Source organism: Triticum urartu, chromosome 2A (genome assembly GCF_056163025.1).
Source record: "Triticum urartu cultivar PI428250 chromosome 2A, HENAU_Tu73, whole genome shotgun sequence".
NCBI classification, from domain to species: Eukaryota; Viridiplantae; Streptophyta; class Magnoliopsida; order Poales; family Poaceae; genus Triticum; species Triticum urartu.
In genome coordinates this window covers 47552614-47573156 of record NC_141874.1, presented here as the reverse complement: position 1 = coordinate 47573156, position 20543 = coordinate 47552614, and the positions used below count along the sequence as shown (strand labels likewise).

At 50.6% G+C, this 20543-nt stretch overlaps 1 protein-coding gene across 1 annotated transcript; it reads left to right on the top strand.

Annotated features, from left to right (window-relative positions):
• The first annotated feature begins 1628 nt into the window (after positions 1 to 1628).
• Positions 1629 to 18377, top strand: LOC147983558 (putative F-box/FBD/LRR-repeat protein At4g13965). Its single transcript, XM_087539535.1, has 4 exons — positions 1629 to 1763; positions 14814 to 15491; positions 15576 to 15695; positions 18024 to 18377. Exons 1-4 carry the CDS (start codon positions 1629 to 1631, stop codon positions 18375 to 18377), a joined length of 1287 nt encoding a protein of 428 aa, XP_087395661.1.
• The last annotated feature ends 2166 nt before the right edge of the window (positions 18378 to 20543 follow it).

The window sequence follows — 20543 nt, the reverse complement described above, 5'->3', positions numbered from 1 at the left end:
TTTCCTGGCATGCTTGGCTCAATAGATTGCATGCATTGGAGTTGGAAGAATTGTCCAAAGGCATGGCATGGGCAATTCCACGGCCAAAAAAAGGGTTCCACTATAATCCTTGAAGCGGTGGCCGATCAGGAGACTTGGATTTGGCATGCATTCTTTGGAATGCCTGGATCTTTGAATGACATCAATGTTGTCAACCGGTCACCACTGATGAATAAGATTGCAAACGGTGAGTTGCCACCGGTGCAGTTTGTAGCAAATGGCCGTACGTACAACTATGGCTATTATCTAGCGGATGGCATCTATCCAAAGTGGCAAACCTTCGTGAAGCCGTTGAAAAAGCCGGAAGGTAAGAAATATCTTGACTTCCACAATGCTCATGCAGCGGCTAGAAAAGATGTGGAGAGAGCATTTGGGATTTTGCAAGCCCAATTTGCTATTGTGAGAGGACCGGCTAGATTTTGGGATCAAAAAATGCTTTGGTACATCATGCACGCTTGTGTGATCATGCACAACACGATCATTGAGAATGAGCGTGGCCAAGATTTAGACTACTCACAGTATGAGCTCCTGGGAAATCCCGTGCAAGTGCGACGGAGGACTGAAAGGGTAGCCCGTTTTATTGCCTGCTATCATGCCATTCGGCGTCAATCAACGCACAATGAACTTCAGAATGATTTGATTGAAGAGTGGTGGGCATGACATGGACGACAAAGAGCATGATGATATCTGCATTCGACATTGTATTGTTCATGAACTATTTGTTGTGTTTATTGCATTTGTTGTACTGAATGATAAACTATTTGTTTGAGTTGTAATGATAACGAAATTGAACTATTTATTGTTGATTTATTTTGTTTGTTTGATCATTTTTGCTATGTATATGTGGTTTGTGCGGCGCGCGCGCTGTATTTTTGCGCTCTGCTGGAGCGGCGCGCGCGCGCTGCATTATAGCGCGGCTGCTGGAGCCAGCACAGGCGGGCGTGCCAAACCAGCCGAAGCGCGCGCGGCAAACATGTTTTTTGCGCGCGACGCATATCGCGGCTGTTGGAGATGCTCTAAGGCAAGGAGATCTAACCCGACTCCTCCGCCGCTCCCCCACCTCTGCGCCCCTTTCGTCACCACCTTCACTTGGCCGGCCTTTTCGAGGTCGCATCCCCCAACCCACACTCTGTCTTTAGATCTACACGGAGACGTATCGGCGGCGGCTTCTGACCTGAAGCCGAAGCCGAAGCCGAAGCCGCGTCTCCGACGACGGAGGCGGCGGATCTGGTGTTCCAGTGATTGCATTGGCGGAGTAGCGGAGGCGTTGAGGTGGCTGCTGCTGCGGATGCCCTCCCTGGAGTTGGATCCGTGTCTTTTAATTGGTATGAGCTATCACTTCCAAGAATGATATGTAGCGGTGGACGGAGCGGATACGGTTTCTAATCCGAAGTATTCCAGGATTGGAGCAGTAGCCGGACTATATTATACTGTATATAGCAGTAATAAAAAGGCAGTCAGCCTTTGTTCGATTTCTTGGATTTTCACCGTTTCATCAAGATCGAACCGCGTCCACAACGATCCAAGGCAGAATTAGATCTGTTTTGTTCCCCCTGCCTGACACCCCAACCCCTTTGGGGCCAACGACGATGGAGGCAGAGGAGGGTGACCGCATTAGCCTTCTCCCTGACTGCCTGCTGGGCAACATCGTCTCCCTCCTCCCTGTCAAGAACGCAGCCTGCACCATGGTTCTCTCCCGCCGCTGGCGACGCATCTGGCCGTCGGTGTCGTGGTTCTAACTCTGACAGTGATGTAGGGGGGTGAGTATGGAGAGGCTAGATCCTAGCTATTGGGAAGTTGTTACACGCGAGGTTTACGAGTTCAGGCCCTTCTCGGAGGAAGTAATAGCCCTACGTCTCGGAGCCCGGAGGCGGTCGACTGGATTATGCGTGTATGGATTACAGGGGTGCGAACCTTTCCTACTGAGGAGGGGGGTGGCTTATATAGAGTTCGCCGACCCCCTCCTGCCCTCAGTAATGCAGGGTTTTAAAGTACATTTAAGATGGGGCGTTACTGGTAACGCCTCTAATAAAGTGCTGTAATGACCATGAAGACTACTTAACAGCTGACCGTTTGCCTACGGAGTGACTGTAGATCTCCTAGCAGTCGAGTGAATAGCTTCATGGTCGAGTGGTAGCTTCTTGGTCGAGTGGTAGCTTCTTGGTCGAGTGTCTTGAACCCGTCGAGTGAAGTACCTTCAAGTCGATTGATGGGTGATTTCTTCTAGGGATGTCCTTGGGTAGGACTCTTTGGGACGGGCCCGTGCTCCTACCCCAGGTACATAGCTTCATCATTAGCCCCCGAATGGATCGAGGTTAGAGTGGGGGAAGAGTTGGGGATCCTTTCCGACCGGTTCTTCGGGGTTGTAAGAGTGCCTCGCTTAGGGCCAGTTGTCGCGGACGACGTCACCAACCTCTTTCAGTCGCCTTGATCCATTCCAGGCCCTTCGTCGAGTGAATATCCTTGCTTGCGACATGCCGAGTGTTGGTACGAGCGGGATACTCTGTTTTTGGCAAGCGGTTCTGCGGCCCGCGGATCTCACGGGATTTGGATTTTGGGAAGCGCGCGGGACAGGAGTAGCCACAGTAATCGGAAGTGAAAAAGCGGAAACTCCTCGATCCTCGCGTTGCCTTTTTCGCCACGTACTGCGCGCGCGTCTGTTGCGGGATTTGACTGGGCTGCCTGGGAGCAGCCCCTTATAAGTTGCCGGCTCAGGGTTTCCAAGCCGCGCGCTTCTCTTCTGCTTCCTTCTTTCTTTCTTCCTCTCTCCCTTCGCCAGCTCTCCTGCGACCCTCGGCCGTACCCTAGCGCCGTTAGCCCATGCGAGACCTCGCCGGCGACGATGGTGAAGGGCAAGACCATTGCTTTGGAGCGCGCGAAGAAGGCGGCGGCGGCGGGGAAAGGAAAGAAGTCTTCGCGAGGTGGATCTTCCTCCCGGACCACCCTGCCCAAGGGTTGGATTCAGGGCGATTGGATGCCATCGGTGCTCCGGCAGGAAGATCTCGACGACATGGTCGAGGGAGGAGCCATTCCCCATGAGGCTGCGCGTCTCCCGGGGAGGGAGATTGAGCCGCAACCCCGCAACGGTGAGTGCGTGCTCCTCGCCACCCACATCGACCGAGGGTTTTCTCTGCCTCCCCATCCATTCTGCCGGAGCTTCTTGAATTTCTTCGGAGCGCAGCTCCATCACTTTACCCCCAATTCCATAGTCTACCTTGCCGCGTTCATTTCCATGTGCGAGGCCTTCCTGGGTTGCCGTCCGCATTGGGGGCTTTTCAAGCATATCTTTACTTGCCGCTCCCAGTCGGTGAAGAAGGCCAAGTCGAGTGACGAGAAGACGCAAGTCATCCAGTTGTGCGGGGGTCTGGCGATCCAGACGAGGGGGAAGAGCTGTTTCCCCTCTATCACCTTCCCGGAGTCGGTCCGTGGCTGGCAGTCGACCTGGTTCTACTGCCAGGACCAGGCGACCCCTGGGCAGTCGACCGGTCTTCCTCCTTTTTCACTCGATCGAGCCGAGAAGCCTATCTCTCTGAAGGTCACGCCGGAGGAAAGTGCCCAAGTCAAGGTATTGGCGGGTCGAGTGGTTGAACTTGTCCGTGAGGGGGTGACTGGGATGGACCTGTTAGAGGTCTTTCTCCAGAGGCGCATCCAACCGCTCCAGGCGCGAGACCATCCGATGTGGCTGTATTCTGGCCTTGACGACACCACTCGGATCCACCCGGAGGAGGTCACCGATGAGATGCTGGAGGGGTGGCTGTCAAGCATCACGGGGAACAAAGACAACCCCCGAGGAGCCAGAAGGGTGATTCCACTCGACAACTCATATGAAGTGGATCAGGTATGTCTTCGTGTCGGATATCTGGCCTTCTGTATTAGTCTTCTTTGTGTAAGTCGACTGACTTTCGTCCTGTCCGTTGTCCTCCAGGCTACCACTGAGATGTACTCGATGCCCAACGGGGCACAAGGGCCGACCGAGGAAGGTGAGGGGAGCGGAGGCGAGAGCGGGGACGACCAGGTCGAGTGGGAGTCCGACAGTGAGGGAGAGGAGGGCGACGACATCTTCTCCAGTGAGGAGGAGGAGGAGGCTGAACCCTCCCGCCCGGAGGGACGGTCCAAGCTCGCCCATGATCCAGCGCAGGAACATGGCAAGGCGGCCGCTCCTGTTGGGCAGTCGTCGAAACACCCTCGGACTTCTTCTCCTCCGCCGACCGGGAAGGCTCCCAAGCACCCACGAACGGCGCCATCTAAGCCGCCCAAGGCCTTGCCCAAAATGAAGATAGCTGTTCCCACCATTTCGGGGTAACAACAACACTTGCTTTCCTTTGTCGACTGTGGACGGATCCTTGGTCGATTCACTGGGCCAACTAACTAACTTTCGAGATTTGCAGTGGTGCAACTTCTGAGGTCTCCGCCAGGAACGACGACCAAGAGATGGAGGACGCTGTCACCTCCAACCCTGGTACGATCACTGCCGTCCTGCTTACGAGTCGACTGAAGCGTTGGTCGATTGAATGTTTTCCTTGCAGCTCCTCCTCATGTTATCGACCTCCCGGACGACGACGACAACACACCACTGAGGGTGAAGAGGAAGAAGAAGGTGTTGGCTGGCAAGGCTCCGCAATCCACTCCCGCGCCTGAGGCTGCAGTTCGGGATGATGGCGAACCCACTCGGGCTTCCGTGAATTTCGCTGTTCCTTTGATGAGTGTGCAGCCTTCAGCGTCGACTGCAGATCCGTCTTCGCTTTTTGCTGCGTACCCCGTCCCTGAGGACCAAGCGGCTGCTGCGAAGGAGGCTGTATGCCAGGCTGGAGTCATGATGGAGCAGGTAAAAGTGGCTCAGGAGGCTTGCCAGGCGGCTTACGACGCAAGCTCGGCTCTTCAGAGCAATGTCCAGGTCAGTCGACTTCAACACTTGGTCTGTTTTGGTATGTTCTTTGAAGAATCTCTTTTCCGAAGATCTTTACGTTTGTACACCCATTGGGTTTTTTTGACGAGTGGGGGCACGCTAAGTGCACCCACTGGGTGTAGTCCCCGAGACTACGGTCGACTGCTGGCGGTCGGCTGTAGTCTTTAAATTGAGTCATAGTTGAGTTTCTTCGCTCTGTCTGATCGGGCCATGTCGAATGGAAGTCGACTGCGGGCAGTCGACGTCTTTCTCTCTTTTTTTTACTGGGTGTAGGCTTATTGTCTCTCAGCTGCTCGGAAGCAACTTGTCTTTGACTCGACTTCAGGGGTCGGTCGGGTGTCCTTTGACTCGACTTCAGGGGTCGGTCGGGTGGGATAGGAACCGGTGGGGGCACGCTAAGTGCACCCACTGGGTGTAGTCCCCGAGACTATGGTGGACTGCTGGCAGTCGACCGTAGTCTTAGTATTTATTGTCTTTGTTGCTCTTCTTCTTTTTTTACTGAGATTGCAACTCCTCCCCTTCGACTTCAGAAGTCTTGTGATCTTGGAACCCGCTTGGCTGACCTGGAGAAGCAGCAAATTCAAATGAACCTCGATCTGGAGCTGGCCAGGACGGAGCTGCAGAAGGTCAGAGACGGCGCCGCAGGTAAGACGCCTTTGTCGACTGGTTAGTTTTCAGGCTTGAGTATCTCTTCGCTTTCTCCGACTCAATCATCATTTTTGCAGAAAAACTGAAAGAAGCTCTGGCGAAGAAGGATCAGGACTTGGCTGCTGCCCGTAAGGAGGCTGATGACAAGACCGCTCTGGCCGCGCAGAAGCTGGCTTCGGTCGACCAATTAGAAGGGGAGAACACCAAGTTGAAGACCGCTCTGAAGGAAGCCAACAGGGAGTGTTCGCGTTGGAAGAAGGAGCACCTCACCCTGAGCGAGAAGATGGAAAGCATCGCTCACAGGAGAGACGACCTGGAGAGCTACTTGAGGAGCTTTGCCAAGAAGCTGTACATCAAGCTCGAAGGTGCACAATCAGTTCCGACTGGTTCTTTTTGTGTCGACTCAGTTTTATGAAATTTGACTTATCCTTGGGTCATGCATGCAGAACTTTGCCAGAACTTCGAAGAGGAGACCGGGCGGATCGAAACAGGTTTGGATCCAATCAACTCTCCGGTGCAAGATGAAGCTGCCATGAACCTGCTCCGACTGGAATCCCGCGTTGACGGCGTCGTGGATTACTTGGATCGACTGAAGGTCTCCATGACGCGGATCGACCCGACGCTTTGGCCAGAGTCCACGCTCCAGAACGATCTCGAGTCTCTGATGACTCGACTCAACGGAATCCCTGACCGAGTGCAAGAGTGGAAGAAGTCTTCAACTCGGTGTGGTGCCGACGTGGCTCTGTCTCTGGTCCGCGTCCATTGCAAGGAGGTGCGGGAGGAGAAGCTGGCCGCCATCCAAGTTGCCAACACGAGGAAGCACAACTTCCAGGACTTCATGGAGACATTTATTGCTGCTGCTACCCGCATCGCAGATGGGATCGACTTGGATGAGTTTGTCGCCCCTGCCAGGCCTCCTCCTCCTGAGGAATGAAAAAACTTGCCTCGGGATGCCGAGTGTATTTTGTAATCCGTTAAACTCTGCCTTAAATTTGCCTCGGAATGCCGAGTGGAAGTGTAACAGTTAAACTCTGCCGAGCTGTGGGCTCGAGTACTTCGATCTGAGGTCTCTCGGATATTTTAGGCTTTATTTGAACTTGATTTGTCGTTGAATCTCTTTGTGGATGACCCGTCGAGTGGGATTTGATCTACACTCGAAATAACTTTGTGTCTGTGGTGCAGCTCCAAAGGAGAAGGTGGCGGTCGACCTGCCTCTCGTCGTCCTTGGGAAATGAGAAGCGTTTCATACTTAGGCGAGCGCTGGACTGCAGCTAAGCTCCTGAGTGGGAGGATTGCTCTCCACTCGGTAGGATTTTTCAAACTTAGGCGAGTGCTGACTGCAGCTAAGTCTCTTCGTAGAACTTATGCGAGTGTTGGACTGCAGCTAAGCCCCCGAGTGGGGGGTTTGCTCTCCACTTGGTAGGATTTTTCAAACTTAGGCGAGTGCTGACCGCAGCTAAGTCTCTTCGTAGGAGAGCTTAGGCGAGTACTGGACTGCAGCTAAGCCTCCGAGTGGGAGGTTTGCTCTCCACTCGGTAGGATTTTTCAAACTTAGGCGAGTGCTGACCGCAGCTAAGTCTCTTCGTAGGAGACCTTAGGCGAGTGCTGGACTGCAGCTAAGCCCCCGAGTGGGAGGTTTGCTCTCCACTCGGTAGGATTTTTCAAACTTAGGCGAGTGCTGACCGCAGCTAAGTCTCTTCGTAGGAGAGCTTAGGCGAGTACTGGACTGCAGCTAAGCCTCCGAGTGGGAGGTTTGCTCTCCACTCGGTAGAATTTTTCAAACTTAGGCGAGTGCTGACCGCAGCTAAGTCTCTTCGTAGGAGACCTTAGGCGAGTGCTGGACTGCAGCTAAGCCCCCGAGTGGGAGGTTTGCTCTCCACTCGGTAGGATTTTTCAAACTTAGGCGAGTGCTGACCGCAGCTAAGTCTCTTTGTAGGAGAGCTTAGGCGAGTACTGGACTGCAGCTAAGCCCCCGAGTGGGAGGTTTGCTCTCCACTCGGTAGGATTTTTTCAAACTTAGGCGAGCGCCGGACTGCAGCTAAGTCTCTAAATGAGAGAACTTAGGCGAGTGCTGGATTGCAGCTAAGCCCCCGAGTGGGAGGATCGCTCTCCACTCGGTAGGATTTTTTCAAACTTAGGCGAGTGCCGGACTGCAGCTAAGTCTCTAAATGAGAGAACTTAGGCGAGTGCTGGACTGCAGCTAAGCCCCCGAGTGGGAGGATCGCTCTCCACTCGGTAGGATTTTTCAAACTTAGGCGAGACGGATTCGCAGCTAAGTCACCCACTGGGGGATTTCGTATGTAAACAAAAGTGACAACAATTAATGGAACACTCTTGCCTTTGATAAAAACGAACTGTAGGAATTTTTCTTATTACATCTCGTCCAAGGTTGAGCTCAAGTGTAAAAGGGGCAGAGTAGTTCCGCATTCCAAGCTCGAGGCTCGTCGATCTGGCGATCAACATTGAAGAGGTGATACGCTCCATTGTGGAGGACTCTGATGATGATGAAGGGACCTTCCCAAGTGGGAGCAAGCTTGTGTGGTTTCTGTTGATCCACTCGGAGGACCAAATCTCCTTCTTGGAAGGCTCGACTCTTCACATTCCGGGCGTGGAATCGACGCAAGTCTTGCTGATAAATGGTCGATCTGATCATGGCCATCTCCCTCTCTTCTTCGAGGAGGTCGACTGCGTCTTGCCGGGCCTGTTCTGCTTCATCTTCGGTGTAAAGCTCGACTCGGGGCGCGTTGTGAAGAAGATCACTCGGCAGAACCGCTTCGGCTCCATAAACCAGAAAGAATGGAGTTCTTCCAGTTGACCGGTTAGGGGTGGTCCTCAATCCCCACAGAACTGACGGAAGCTCGTCAACCCAAGCACCTGCCGCGTGCTTGAGATCACGCATCAGCCGAGGTTTCAGTCCTTTAAGAATCAGACCATTTGCTCTTTCAGCTTGCCCATTCGACTGAGGATGCGCGACCGACGCGTAGTCGACTCGTGTGCCTTGAGAGGCGCAAAAAGCTGTGAACTGGTCTGAATCGAAGTTTGACCCATTGTCGGTGATGATGCTATGAGGGACTCCATATCTGAATGTTAGTCCTTTGACGAAACTGATAGCAGTGCCAGCATCGAGGTTCTTGATAGGCTTGGCTTTGATCCATTTGGTGAACTTGTCGACTGCCACAAGCACATGCGTGAACCCGCTCCTGCCTGTTCTCAGTGGACCAACCATGTCCAGTCCCCAGACAGCAAATGGCCAGACGAGAGGAATGGTCTTCAGGGCTGATGCAGGCTTGTGTGACATGTTGGAGTAGAACTGGCAGCCTCCGCACTTGTCGACTATCTCTTTTGCCATCTCATTTGCTCTAGGCCAGAGGAATCCCGCGCGGTATGCTTTAGCCACAATGGTCCGAGAGGACGCATGGTGGCCACAGGTTCTTGAGTGGATATCATCAAGGATTATCCGACCTTCTTCTGGTGTTATGCATTCTGACCGATTCCAGTCGCGCTTTCTCTATACAATTGCCCCTTTATGACTGTCAAGGCCTTAGATCGGCGGACGATCTGTCGAGTCTCTTCCTCGTCTTCTGGGAGCTCTTTCCTTAGGATATACGCGATGTACGGTATCGTCCAGTCGGGAGTTATTGCCAAGACTTCCATGATTAGGTCGACCATAGCAGGAACTTCGACTTCAGTCGGATCTGTGGCACTTTTTGGTTGTGAGGCTTCTTCTGTGAAAGGATCTTCCTGGACTAACGGCGAGCGGATGTGCTCCAAAAACACATTGCTGGGAATGGCTTCTCGCTTGGAGCCTATCTTTGCCAGGTCATCAGCTGCTTGGTTTTTCAGTCGGGGGATGTGATGAAGCTCTAACCCCTCGAATTTCTTTTCTAGCTTTCTCACTGCATTGCAATAACCAGTCATAGCTGGACTTCTGACGTCCCACTCCTTCATCACCTGATTAACCACCAAATCTGAGTCGCCATAGACCATGAGGCGACGGACGCCGAGTGAAATGGCCATGCGCAACCCATACAAAAGTGCTTCATACTCTGCTTCATTGTTGGAGGAATCGAAGTGAATCTGGAGAACATATCTGAGCTTATCTCCTCGGGGGGAGACTAGAACTACCCCAGCACCGGAACCATTCAGCATCTTAGATCCGTCGAAAAACATGGTCCAGTGCTCCGAGTGAACTTGAGTCGGAAGTTGCTGTTCAATCCACTCGGCGATGAAATCTGCGATTGCTTGGGACTTGATAGCCTTCTTTGCTTCAAACTTGATATCTAAGGGAAGGAGTTCAATCGCCCACTTGGCCACTCGACCAGTTGCATCTCTGTTATGCAGAATCTCTGACAGTGGGGCGTCGCTGACGACTGTAATGGAATGGTCAGAGAAGTAGTGTGCAACCTTCTTCGTGGTCATGTAAATCCCATATACAAGTTTCTGGTAGTGAGGGTATCTTTGTTTTGAAGGGGTCAAAACTTCAGACAGATAATAGACTGGGCGCTGAACTCTGAAGGCCTTTCCTTCTTCTTCCCGCTCGACCGTGAGTACTGTACTGACAACTTGTCCCGTGGCCGCAATGTACAGCAGCAGAGACTCTTTGCTGATTGGGGCAGCAAGCACCGGCTGGGTGGAGAGCAGAGCTTTGAGTTCTGCAAACGCTGCGTCAGCTTCTGGAGTCCACTCGAACTTGTCAGACTTCTTCATCAGTCGGTAGAGAGGCAACGCCTTTTCACCGAGACGAGAAATGGATCGACTTAAAGCGGCCAAGCAGCCTGTAAGCTTTTGGACATCGTGCACGCGTACAGGACGCTTCATCCGGAGTATGGTGCCAATTTTCTCAGGATTGGCGTCGATCCCTCGTTCGGAAACGAGAAAACCGAGTAACTTTCCGCCTGGAACTCCGAATGTGCACTTTGATGGATTGAGCTTGATATCATACCTCCTGAGGTTGGCAAAAGTTTCGGCAAGGTCAGCTCGCAGGTCGGAACCTTTCCGTGACTTGACCACAATATCATCCATGTATGCCTCCACATTCCGACTGATTTGAGTGAGTAAACACTTCTGAATCACTCTCATGAACGTGGCTCCGGCGTTCTTGAGGCCGAACGGCATGGTGACATAACAGAAGCATCCGAATGGGGTGATGAAAGCTGTTTTGATTTCGTCGGGTCCATACAGACGGATCTGATGGTACCCGGAATAAGCATCTAGAAAAGACAATCTCTCGCACCCCGCAGTCGAGTCGACTATTTGGTCGATGCGAGGGAGAGGAAAATGATCTTTCGGGCAGGCCCGATTGATATGTTTGAAATCAATGCACATGCGAAGTGACTTGTCCTTCTTGGGGACCATGACGACATTGGCGAGCCACTCGGAGTGGTAAATTTCTCGGATGAACCCTGCTGCTAAGAGCCGAGCCACCTCCTCGCCAATGGCTTGCTTCTTCTGGACGGCGGACCGTCGAAGATGTTCCTTCACAGGCTTGAATTTTGGGTCGACTCGTAGACGGTGCTCAGCCAGCCCCCTGGGAACTCCAGGCATGTCGGAGGGTTTCCATGCGAAGATGTCCCAGTTCTCACGGAGGAGCTGGATGAGCGTTTCTTCCTATTTGGAGTCAAGCGTCGTTGAGATGTGAGTCGGGGCAGCGTCGGGGTCGGTCGGGTGAATGTCGACTGTTTTTGTTTCACCGGACGACTGAAAAGCTGATTCTGAAGCAGGCTTCTTGGCTCGTAGCAACTCGCTTGGGTCGGCAGTCTTTTGGTACTCTTGCAGCTCGACCACTGCCATCTAAGCATCTGCAATCTTTGAGCCTTTCTGAAAGCACTTTTCCGCCTTCTTCCGATTGCCTGTGACAGTGATCACACCTTTGGGGCCAGGCATCTTCAGTTTGAGGTACACGTAACATGGCCGGGCCATGAAGCGTGCGTAAGCTGGCCTGCCCAAAATGGTGTGATAAGCACTTTGGAAGTCCACGACCTCGAATGTCAACTTTTCCTTGCGGTAATTCTTTGAATCACCGAAAACCACATCAAGAGCGATCTGGCCGAGTGATTGGGCTTTCTTCCCAGGAATTACTCCATGGAAACTCATGTTACTGGTGCTGAGTCTGGACATCGGAATGCCCATTCCTTTAAATGTTTCAGCATATAGTATGTTCAGGCCACTGCCGCCATCCATCAGGACTTTAGTCAGTCGAGTGCCTTCAACAATTGGGTCGACCACCAAAGCTTGCCTCCCAGGGGTGGCAATGTGCGTTGGGTGATCAGACTGGTCGAATGTGATGGCAATCTGAGACCACTTCAGGTAACTGGGTGTTGCCGGGGCAACCAGGTTCACCTCTCGGTTAATGACTTTCAGTCGACTTTTGCTCTCGACATCGGCAAAAATCATCAGGGTGGAATTGACTTGGGGGTATCCATCGTCGCTGTCTTCCTTGTCCTCGACCCTGTCCGACTCTTTTTCCTTATCCCTGGACTGCTTTCCTTGGAACTGCTGGATCAGGAGTCGGCACTGTCGAGTGGTATGCTTTGGGTAAATAAAATTACCCTCTTCATCCTTCTTGGTGTGGATGTGACATGGCAGATCCAAAACATCATTTCCGTCTTGATCCTTGACTTTTTTGGGCTTCCAGGTGCCCTTGGGTTTTCCCTTGAAGTTTCCCTGGGCTACGGCCAGGGCCTCCCCAGGAGCGGCTGGCTCGGCCTTCCGCTTCTGCTTCCGACTGGAATTGCCTCCAGTTTCCTGGGCGACTGCTTTCTGCTTGCCACTCCGGAGTCGATCTTCGTCTTCTCCGTTAGCATACTTGGTGGCAATCTCCATCATCCGATTCAGAGACATCTCTCCAGTTCGACTGAACTTCAGATTCAACTCTCTGTATTTAACACCTTCCTTGAAGGCACAAACTGCTTGATGGTCCGGCACGTTCTCAACCGAGTGATGCAGCGTGATCCACCTCTGGATGTATTCCCTCAGAGTTTCATTCGGCTTCTACACACAAGACCGTAACTCTGTTAGGCCTGCAGGTCGCTTGCATGTTCCTTCAAAGGTTGTGATAAACACTCGGGAGAGGTCCTCCCAAGTGTAAATGCTGCTAGGTGCCAACTGATTTAGCCATGCTCTGGCCGAGCCCTCTAACATGAGAGGCAAATGCTTCATGGCCACCTCGTCATTGCCACCGCCAATCTGTACAGCCACCCGGTAATCTTCGAGCCAGGTGTCAGGCTTAGATTCACCGGTGAACTTGTCGATTCCAGTCGCCAACCTGAAATTGGGAGGTATCACTGCGGCTCTGATGGCTCGACTGAAGCACTCTGGCTCTGAAGCGCGTACTCTGCTGCTGGCAGGCGCATCTCTGTTGTGGCCTTCTCGATGAGCTCTGTTCCTGTCAACCAAACCTTGAACGAGGATGGATCTCGCATCAAAGCCTGGGTCCCTGGGGTCGACTGGAATCCTCTGCCCAACACTATGAGGGTGTCTATCATCTTGCCGTCGAGGCGCATATGACCCACTCCTCGGGGGAGGGGTTGGCACTCGACGTCGATCATCACGGTCGAACCGGCGATCGTACTGCTCATTCCTCCTGTACTGATCATGCTGGTCGCCACGTCCCTCACGCCTCGGGGGCGATCTTGGGCTGTGAGCCGACTCGACTGTATCCGTCGCAACGGATCGACTGTGGATCCTGTTCTGCGACTGAGAGACAGCAGAATTCTGGTTTCCCGCCGCCCGGAGCAGCGCTCTGATCTGCAACAAGCCCCTGCCCGCCTCCGACTGGGAGGGCTGAATTGATTCTGCTATACGGGCCGCAGCGGCTAAATTCTGAACTGGGGTTCGGTATACCTGCGTCGGCGGGAAGAGCTGGCGTCGACTAGACTCGGGAGCCCGCTGACGCGCTTGCTCGTCGAGTGCTCGCTGAAGATTCTCCAGTCGAGTGCGCTCGGCCAAGTTGGCCAAACGCGCGTCCTCTAAGGCCTGGGCCTTGGGGGTCTCTCCGACGATAGGAGTGCGGAGCGCGTCCATGTTCCGGCGGCGAAGCTCCTCTCGCTGCAATGACGTGAGAGGTTCGGGGAGATACTCGTCGTGGGGATGCGACGGATCGCCCTCACCCGCGCCTCCATCAGTGCGAGGGAAACCGGGGGGACTGCGTGTTCCATCGACCGCCAGGACCTCAGCCGCTGGATCGCTGCTGTCGCACTCGGATGCGGTCTCCGCGGAGCCAGTCGACAGGTCGAACAGGCCGTGGAGGGATTCGACGGGCTCGATTGTCGCGACTTGTGGGGCTGCCGATTGGCGGGCCACGGCGTGCCTCACCCACCTCTGAAGTCTTGACCGACCGGAGCGCTTGCGCTGGTGGGAGACAGGGCGGGGAGACGATACGGGGGCCGACCCATATTGGGTCGACGGTTGCCGCAGGAGGACGCCACGAACGCATGTGCGGAAATGCGTCGCATCGCGGACGGGGAGCGCGTCGATGTCGAGTGGTGCCTCCTGAAGCCAGGCGGAGTCGTCGATGATGAAGGTGAGCGCGCCGAGACGGATCTCGCGGTCCTCCACCAAAACTCCGCAAGAAAACATGATCAAAAGGATCGGGAAAGATCACAACTTCTCCAACTAAGCGCTAAGATTCCGGCCCCACGGTGGGCGCCAACTGTCGTGGTTCTAACTCTGACAGTGATGTAGGGGGGTGAGTATGGAGAGGCTAGATCCTACCTATTGGGAAGTTGTTACACGCGAGGTTTACGAGTTCAGACCCTTCTCGGAGGAAGTAATAGCCCTACGTCTCGGAGCCCGGAGGCGGTCGACTGGATTATGCGTGTATGGATTACAGGGGTACGAACCTTTCCTATTGAGGAGGGGGGTGGCTTATATAGAGTTCGCCGACCCCCTCCTGCCCTCAGTAATGCAGGGTTTTAAAGTACATTTAAGATGGGGCGTTACTGGTAACGCTTCTAATAAAGTGCTATAATGACCATGAAGACTACTTAACAGCTGACCGTTTGCCTACGGAGTGACTGTAGATCTCCTGGCAGTCGAATGAATAGCTTCATGGTCGAGTGATAGCTTCTTGGTCGAGTGGTAGCTTCTTGGTCGAGTGTCTTAAACCCGTCAAGTGAAGTACCTTCAAGTCGATTGATGGGTGATCTTTTTTAGGAATGTCCTTGGGTAGGACTCTTTGGAACGGGCCCGTGCTTCTACCCCAGGTACATAGCTTCATCAGTCGGTGCCGCTCGACCTAGACCTTGACGGCAGCAATAGGAATCTTGGCTCTGACGGCCAGTCAATCTTGCGCATCCTTTCCTCCCACAGCGATGGGCCTATCCACCGCTTCCACGCCACCATCTCCGCGCACAAGGCGACCTCCAGCTGGCTGCAAATCCTATCCAACCAGCGCATCAACGACATCCTCGTGCTCAAGTTCGTGCCGCATGCCGCGCACCCGCCGCTCCCTCGCGACCTCCTAAGGTTCAGTGCTAATGTTCTCCGACATTTGGAATTGCATTGCTGTTGCCTTGACCCTCAACTTGGAGTAACCCTGCCTTTGCATAGCCTGCATTATCTACACTTGTCCAATGTGGTGATTCCCGAGACATCGTTGCACTCTATGATCGCCGGCTGTCTAGCCCTGCGGAAGCTACAGCTCTTCAGAGTCCATAACCTTCGCCGCCTCGTCCCTTGCTCACGTAATCTCGTCGAGGTGTACATCAGGCCACACGTCCCACTTGAAAAGGTCTCTTTCAGCGGAACACCTAATCTTGAAAGCATTGTGCTCTTATATGCGGACATATGGCGGCTATGTCCCGACATCTTTGTAAAAGATGCCCTTCCTCCTAAGGTCCGGAAGGTTGCTCTCACACTTCCAATGCTGCACTCGCCCAACTTTGTGATTACGCCTAAGGTATAGATACCTACATGCTTAGCTTTGATTTGTGGGGTTCCATGTGTATATAAAATTCATGCAAGTGTTCTTTTTTTTATGCAGATGTCAGTATCCATCATTACAACACTGATCCTCAACATGAAATTTAGTGATGGTGAAGAACTGAGGAAGGCTACCAACATGTTAAGCTTGTTCCCCTGTTTGCAAGTTCTTCAGATTTGGGTATGCAATGCCCTTCTCAAGTTTCGGCGTCTATTTTTCTAGACTAAAAGAGCCTGGCTTAAATCATTTGCCAAATTCTCTCTGTGTATTTACCAACATATTAAGTTTTCCTTAAATCACCACTAGACATTTTGTTTTCATTTATTTGCATGTTTGTCTCGAAAATCTATTTTCTATCTGGGCAAAGTATACTGCTCCATAATCGGTATCTAGGTTTACTGAAATCACCACTAGATATTTTGTTTTCATTCTAAGTTTGGAGAACTAACTGTAGATCTGATCATTTGATTGCTGTAGGCAAGTTTTAGAGGGGCCCCTTACTAATATTAGTTGGCAAGTACGGCATCAGAGTTTAGCTCAAATATGTCTTAAAAATGCTAGGTAAACTTAATATGCATGGTGCACAAGCTCGCGATAGGATTTTTCCTTCCTTTATCTTTCACACACATTACATTCCTGTGTTCACTTCCTTTCTTTTTTTAAAATCCATTTTTCTGATATTTTTGGAAAGAAAATTCAGTGCACAAGTGGTCTGTTGAAACTACTTAACCTTATCAGTTTTGCTATGACCATAAACGGACAAACATAACCGTTTATTTTTTTACAAATTCGTATTTTCTTAGCGTGCTTTGCGATGGGAGAAAAAAAGTTATAATCTTCAATGGCCATGACCACATTTCGCTACATCACTGAGATACACTATCACTCTCATTTTTGCGAAATTGCGAACAATTTTGAAAATCCTGAACATTTTTTTAAACTCGTGAACATATCTGAAATTGTGAGAATTGTTCCAATTCTTGAACATTTTTACAGATTGTGAACATTTTCTAAAATCATGAACATTTTTTGAATTCATGAACATTTTATACTATTTGAAAAATAGAAAAAAATTATGAACATTTTTCTTGAAGGGGCGAACATTTCTAGAATCAATGAACATTATTTTGGAAGTTAGTGGAACAATTTTTGTAATTCACAAACATTTTTTTGATTTATCGAACATTTTTTGAATCAATAAACTATTTTGCAAGTCATGAACAGTTTGTTAATTTTTAGGATATTTTTCAATTCGCGAACATTTTTTGAAATTCAAAATTTTGTTCAATTTCATTAATATTTTTTAATACGTGAACTTAAAAAAAATCATGAACATTTTTTTCCAAAATGGCGAACATTTTTTTGAATATGCAATTTTTAAAAAAATTCCCAAACATCTTCTGAATTGACAAAACATTTATCCTAAATTCACATTTCTTTTAATTTTTGGAACTTTTTTAAGTCCGAAATTATTTAAAGTAGAAAGAAGAAAGGCGAAAAAGGAAAACGACAAAAAAAATTAAATAACAGGCTGCTCAGACATGGACCGGCCCATGCAGGGATTTCCTGTGTGAAACATTTTTTATCACTTATAAGTGACATTGGTGGGTAATATATTGCAACTTTTGGGTCAATTTCGATGACGTACCGCCAGAAGCAATAGCCGCTTTATTATTAGTTAGAGAGTTAAGATTACAAATTGTTTTTTTACCAGGATTGTTCGCCACAAATGTGCTATTTTCTTGAAATATTACTCCTTTCCCATTATCTAAGGCGTGTAAGATTTTGGCACGGAAATTAGAGCATGGCTGGTTGTTACTCAGGCGCATGGTTATTAACGATCCCTCCATGATATCCTACCAGACGTGGTTGACTGATCCATGAAAACAGTAGATGGCCAGGTCCATCTAGCGCACCAAGCGCTAGTTCTAACTGGAACCCATGATTAGTGATCATTTCCGACTAGTCGTAAGAGAGAAACTAGTGCGGGCTAAGAGCTAGCAAATACAAAACCAACAATATGCTTTTTGTATCATATATAATTTTTATTTTGTTAGTTTTGTTGATGGTCAAAGTTCGAACCAAAATACAAGGGGGCCTAGCTAATAAACCCGGATGGAGGTAGTAACACGCCTTACATCTTGGGATTTTCTGGAAAAGCTTAGGCTCCTATTGTTTTGGGAAGGAGGGAGTAAATTAAAGAGTGCTTTAGTGCGAACTGAAAATCTGTTACAAGGGTTGTTCCACTGACTGATTTTTGGCTGGGTAATTGTTGATTTTGGAGTTACCTTGTTTATAGGACAAAAAATATATGGTTCTAAGGCTTTACAGCTGTAATGTCATGCCGTTCCAAATTTTTAGCCGGTTACCTAAGTTAAACTGGCATCTAGAATATGAATGTTTTCTACTTATTACTGTTAGTTGGTTCATTGTAGCATATAAATTTTTACCTCATTTTTTATTAGATTTTAGAATAGCTTAATTGATCATTTGTCTTAATGGTCACAGTGCCTCGCCTTTGAATGGACGGATAAACATGCGTTTGGACAGTGGCAACCAGCAGCTGATACAATTATCTGCCTAAACGAGCATCTCAAATATGTGGAACTTCATGGGTATTATGGAACTATAGGGGAGGTGCAATTTGCAAGTTTCCTTATGGCTGGAGCAAAAGCTCTGAGGGCCATGCAAATATTGCACGGTAGTAAATTGAGGGATGAGCGTATCAACACCATGAAAAGTTTAATACTGAAAGGTGGCAAAGCTTCGTCAGAAGCTCAACTTAGCTTTGCATGGAGGAGCGACATACCTACTGTTCGACAGGACCTTGATAGCTACCTGCGCCAAGTTCGTATTATTTGATTGCAGGAATTGTATTCCATACTTTACAGTCTAAACTAGTTAATTGCACGTATGTTTCAATTAATTCAGTCATGTTATACACAATAACAATTTTGAAGTGTTTCAGTTCATATTGAAGGAAAAGGATGGTTAATGATGAGACCTGGCCTCGTGCCAGTATTTGCAGAGAATGGCATATCAATGTCGGCGTCGTATCTTATGAACCCGCACAGTACATCCGGGTGTCTCTACTGTGCATAGATAGATTCACTCGTTATATGCATGTTACTAGGCTTAGTTGCTGCACACACACATGCTGCGGACTTGACCTGTTGCTGCCAAAACCGACGGCTGTTTTCTTTAATTTGTCTGGGTTTAGCTGCATGTATATATGATGTGATTGGTTGGCGGTGATTTACGCAGAGCAATGAATTGCCCTAGAGTGCTACTGCAATTTCAAGGCATGGCTGGCAGGAACCATAGCTGTGCTTGCCTTTCTCATGTAAGCCTTCTTCTCTGCTCATCTCCTCTGGTTTCACTTTCACGGACTGTTGCGCGCTGCCTTTTTGTTCGAATGCCCAGCCCATGTTCTCGATCAACTCAAGGGTGATAGTGTCTGCTGTAAGGATCGGACATTCGTAGTTAATCGATGAATAAACCACGTTATTATAAAACCGATTGTGCCCAACCGCCTTGACTTCTGGTTTATCTGACTGTTGGCTCACCGTAATGTTCTTGAGACCGCACTGTTTTGCTGTAACTCTCAACATTGCAAAAGCAAGAGGGACTTTAAATGGTTATTCACATCACTTTTTCATGTAACTTGAATACCCATACGTCCTATTGGGAGTAAATTACACGCACGGTCCTGGAACTCGTCGGCCTGCTCCAAAACAGTCCCGTGACTTGTGGATCGCTCCAAAACGGTCCTCATACTTGCCAGACAGTCGGATTCCAGTCGCACGTGCGTGTAGCCTCGAAGCTTCGCGAAGATGACGCCTGCGTGTAAGGAGAGCACTTCAGCAATGAAAGGATCCGTGACCCCAAGATGGGGTTTGCACCATGCGCCCAGGAATGTCGAGGAAGCGCGGGCTACTCCCCCCATGTCGGCATTGCTAGCATCGCGGTGTATTGCAACATCAGTGTTGAGTGTTGATCTTTACAAGGTTTCCTTCAGGGGGCCGCCAACCATGACCCGGCAGCGGTATGAAACTCTGTCGGGGAATGTCCAGCAATGCCAGGTCCTCACGAATACGCCGAACCGAGGTAGCTGGATCAATGATCTCCTGATCATGAGTCCTTCTGTTGTGAGACACCCAGATATCCCACATGATAGTAATGATTGTGGCACGATCCTTGTCTGTGAATTGCATATCACAAAGTATATCACGTGCCCCAAGTGCTGGGATGAAGCCGTGGCAAATTAATCTCCAAAACAGTCCCGCGACTTGTGGATCGCTTTAAAACGGTCCTCATACTTGCCATTATGCTATACATACGGTCCTGCATACGTTTCAGCATACGCTAGGCGCAGAGACGGGTGCCACGTCATCCTCGCGAGCGGGTCCAGCCGGACCGCTTAAATCAGATCGTGGCTGCTCGGGAAAGTCAAATTTCCCCTCCAACCCGAAAATCCCTAACCCTTAATCCCAAATCCTCTCCGACGCCGGTGGCAGCGTGGGTCTCTCCACGGTCGCGGCGTGGTTGTGCGCCGCACGCACCGCGCCGGTCGAGCAGGGCGAGGCTGCGGGCCGCACGCACGCACAACGCTGGTGGTTGGGAGCAGCGGCTGGACGATGTGCGCCGCACGCACGCACGACGCCGGCGGCTCGGAGCAGCGGCTGGACGTTGTGCACCGCACGCACGCACGACGCCGGTGGCTCGAGGTTGTGCGCCTCAGGCACAGACACAAGCACGGCGCCGGAGCTCGGAGACCACGCGTGTGATCCTCGTGCACTCCAGGGATGGACGTGCTGGAGGCTCTCCACAGCAGGCTTTTGTGCTTTCGGCGAGTCGGCGACGCCGGCGGCTCTGATGTGTACTGAAGAAGATGGTTTGCTGTGGCACTGGAGTTCAGTAGTTGATCCTTTGACATTGGAAATTGTCAGTTTATTTGCTATGTTCTGCTGATGAACTGAGATGTCATACAATGTGATGTTACCTTGTGCCAGAATGCTATGCAATGTA

Bases quoted from the DNA above. Each gene is read 5' to 3' on its own strand.
- LOC147983558 (XM_087539535.1), top strand. From the start codon at position 1,629: ATGGAGGCAGAGGAGGGTGACCGCATTAGCCTTCTCCCTGACTGCCTG. The intron at 1,764-14,813 runs GTGTCGTGGTTC...TAGCTTCATCAG, and splicing joins GGCGACGCATCTGGCCGTCG to TCGGTGCCGCTCGACCTAGA. The intron at 15,492-15,575 runs GTATAGATACCT...TTTTTTATGCAG, and splicing joins ACTTTGTGATTACGCCTAAG to ATGTCAGTATCCATCATTAC.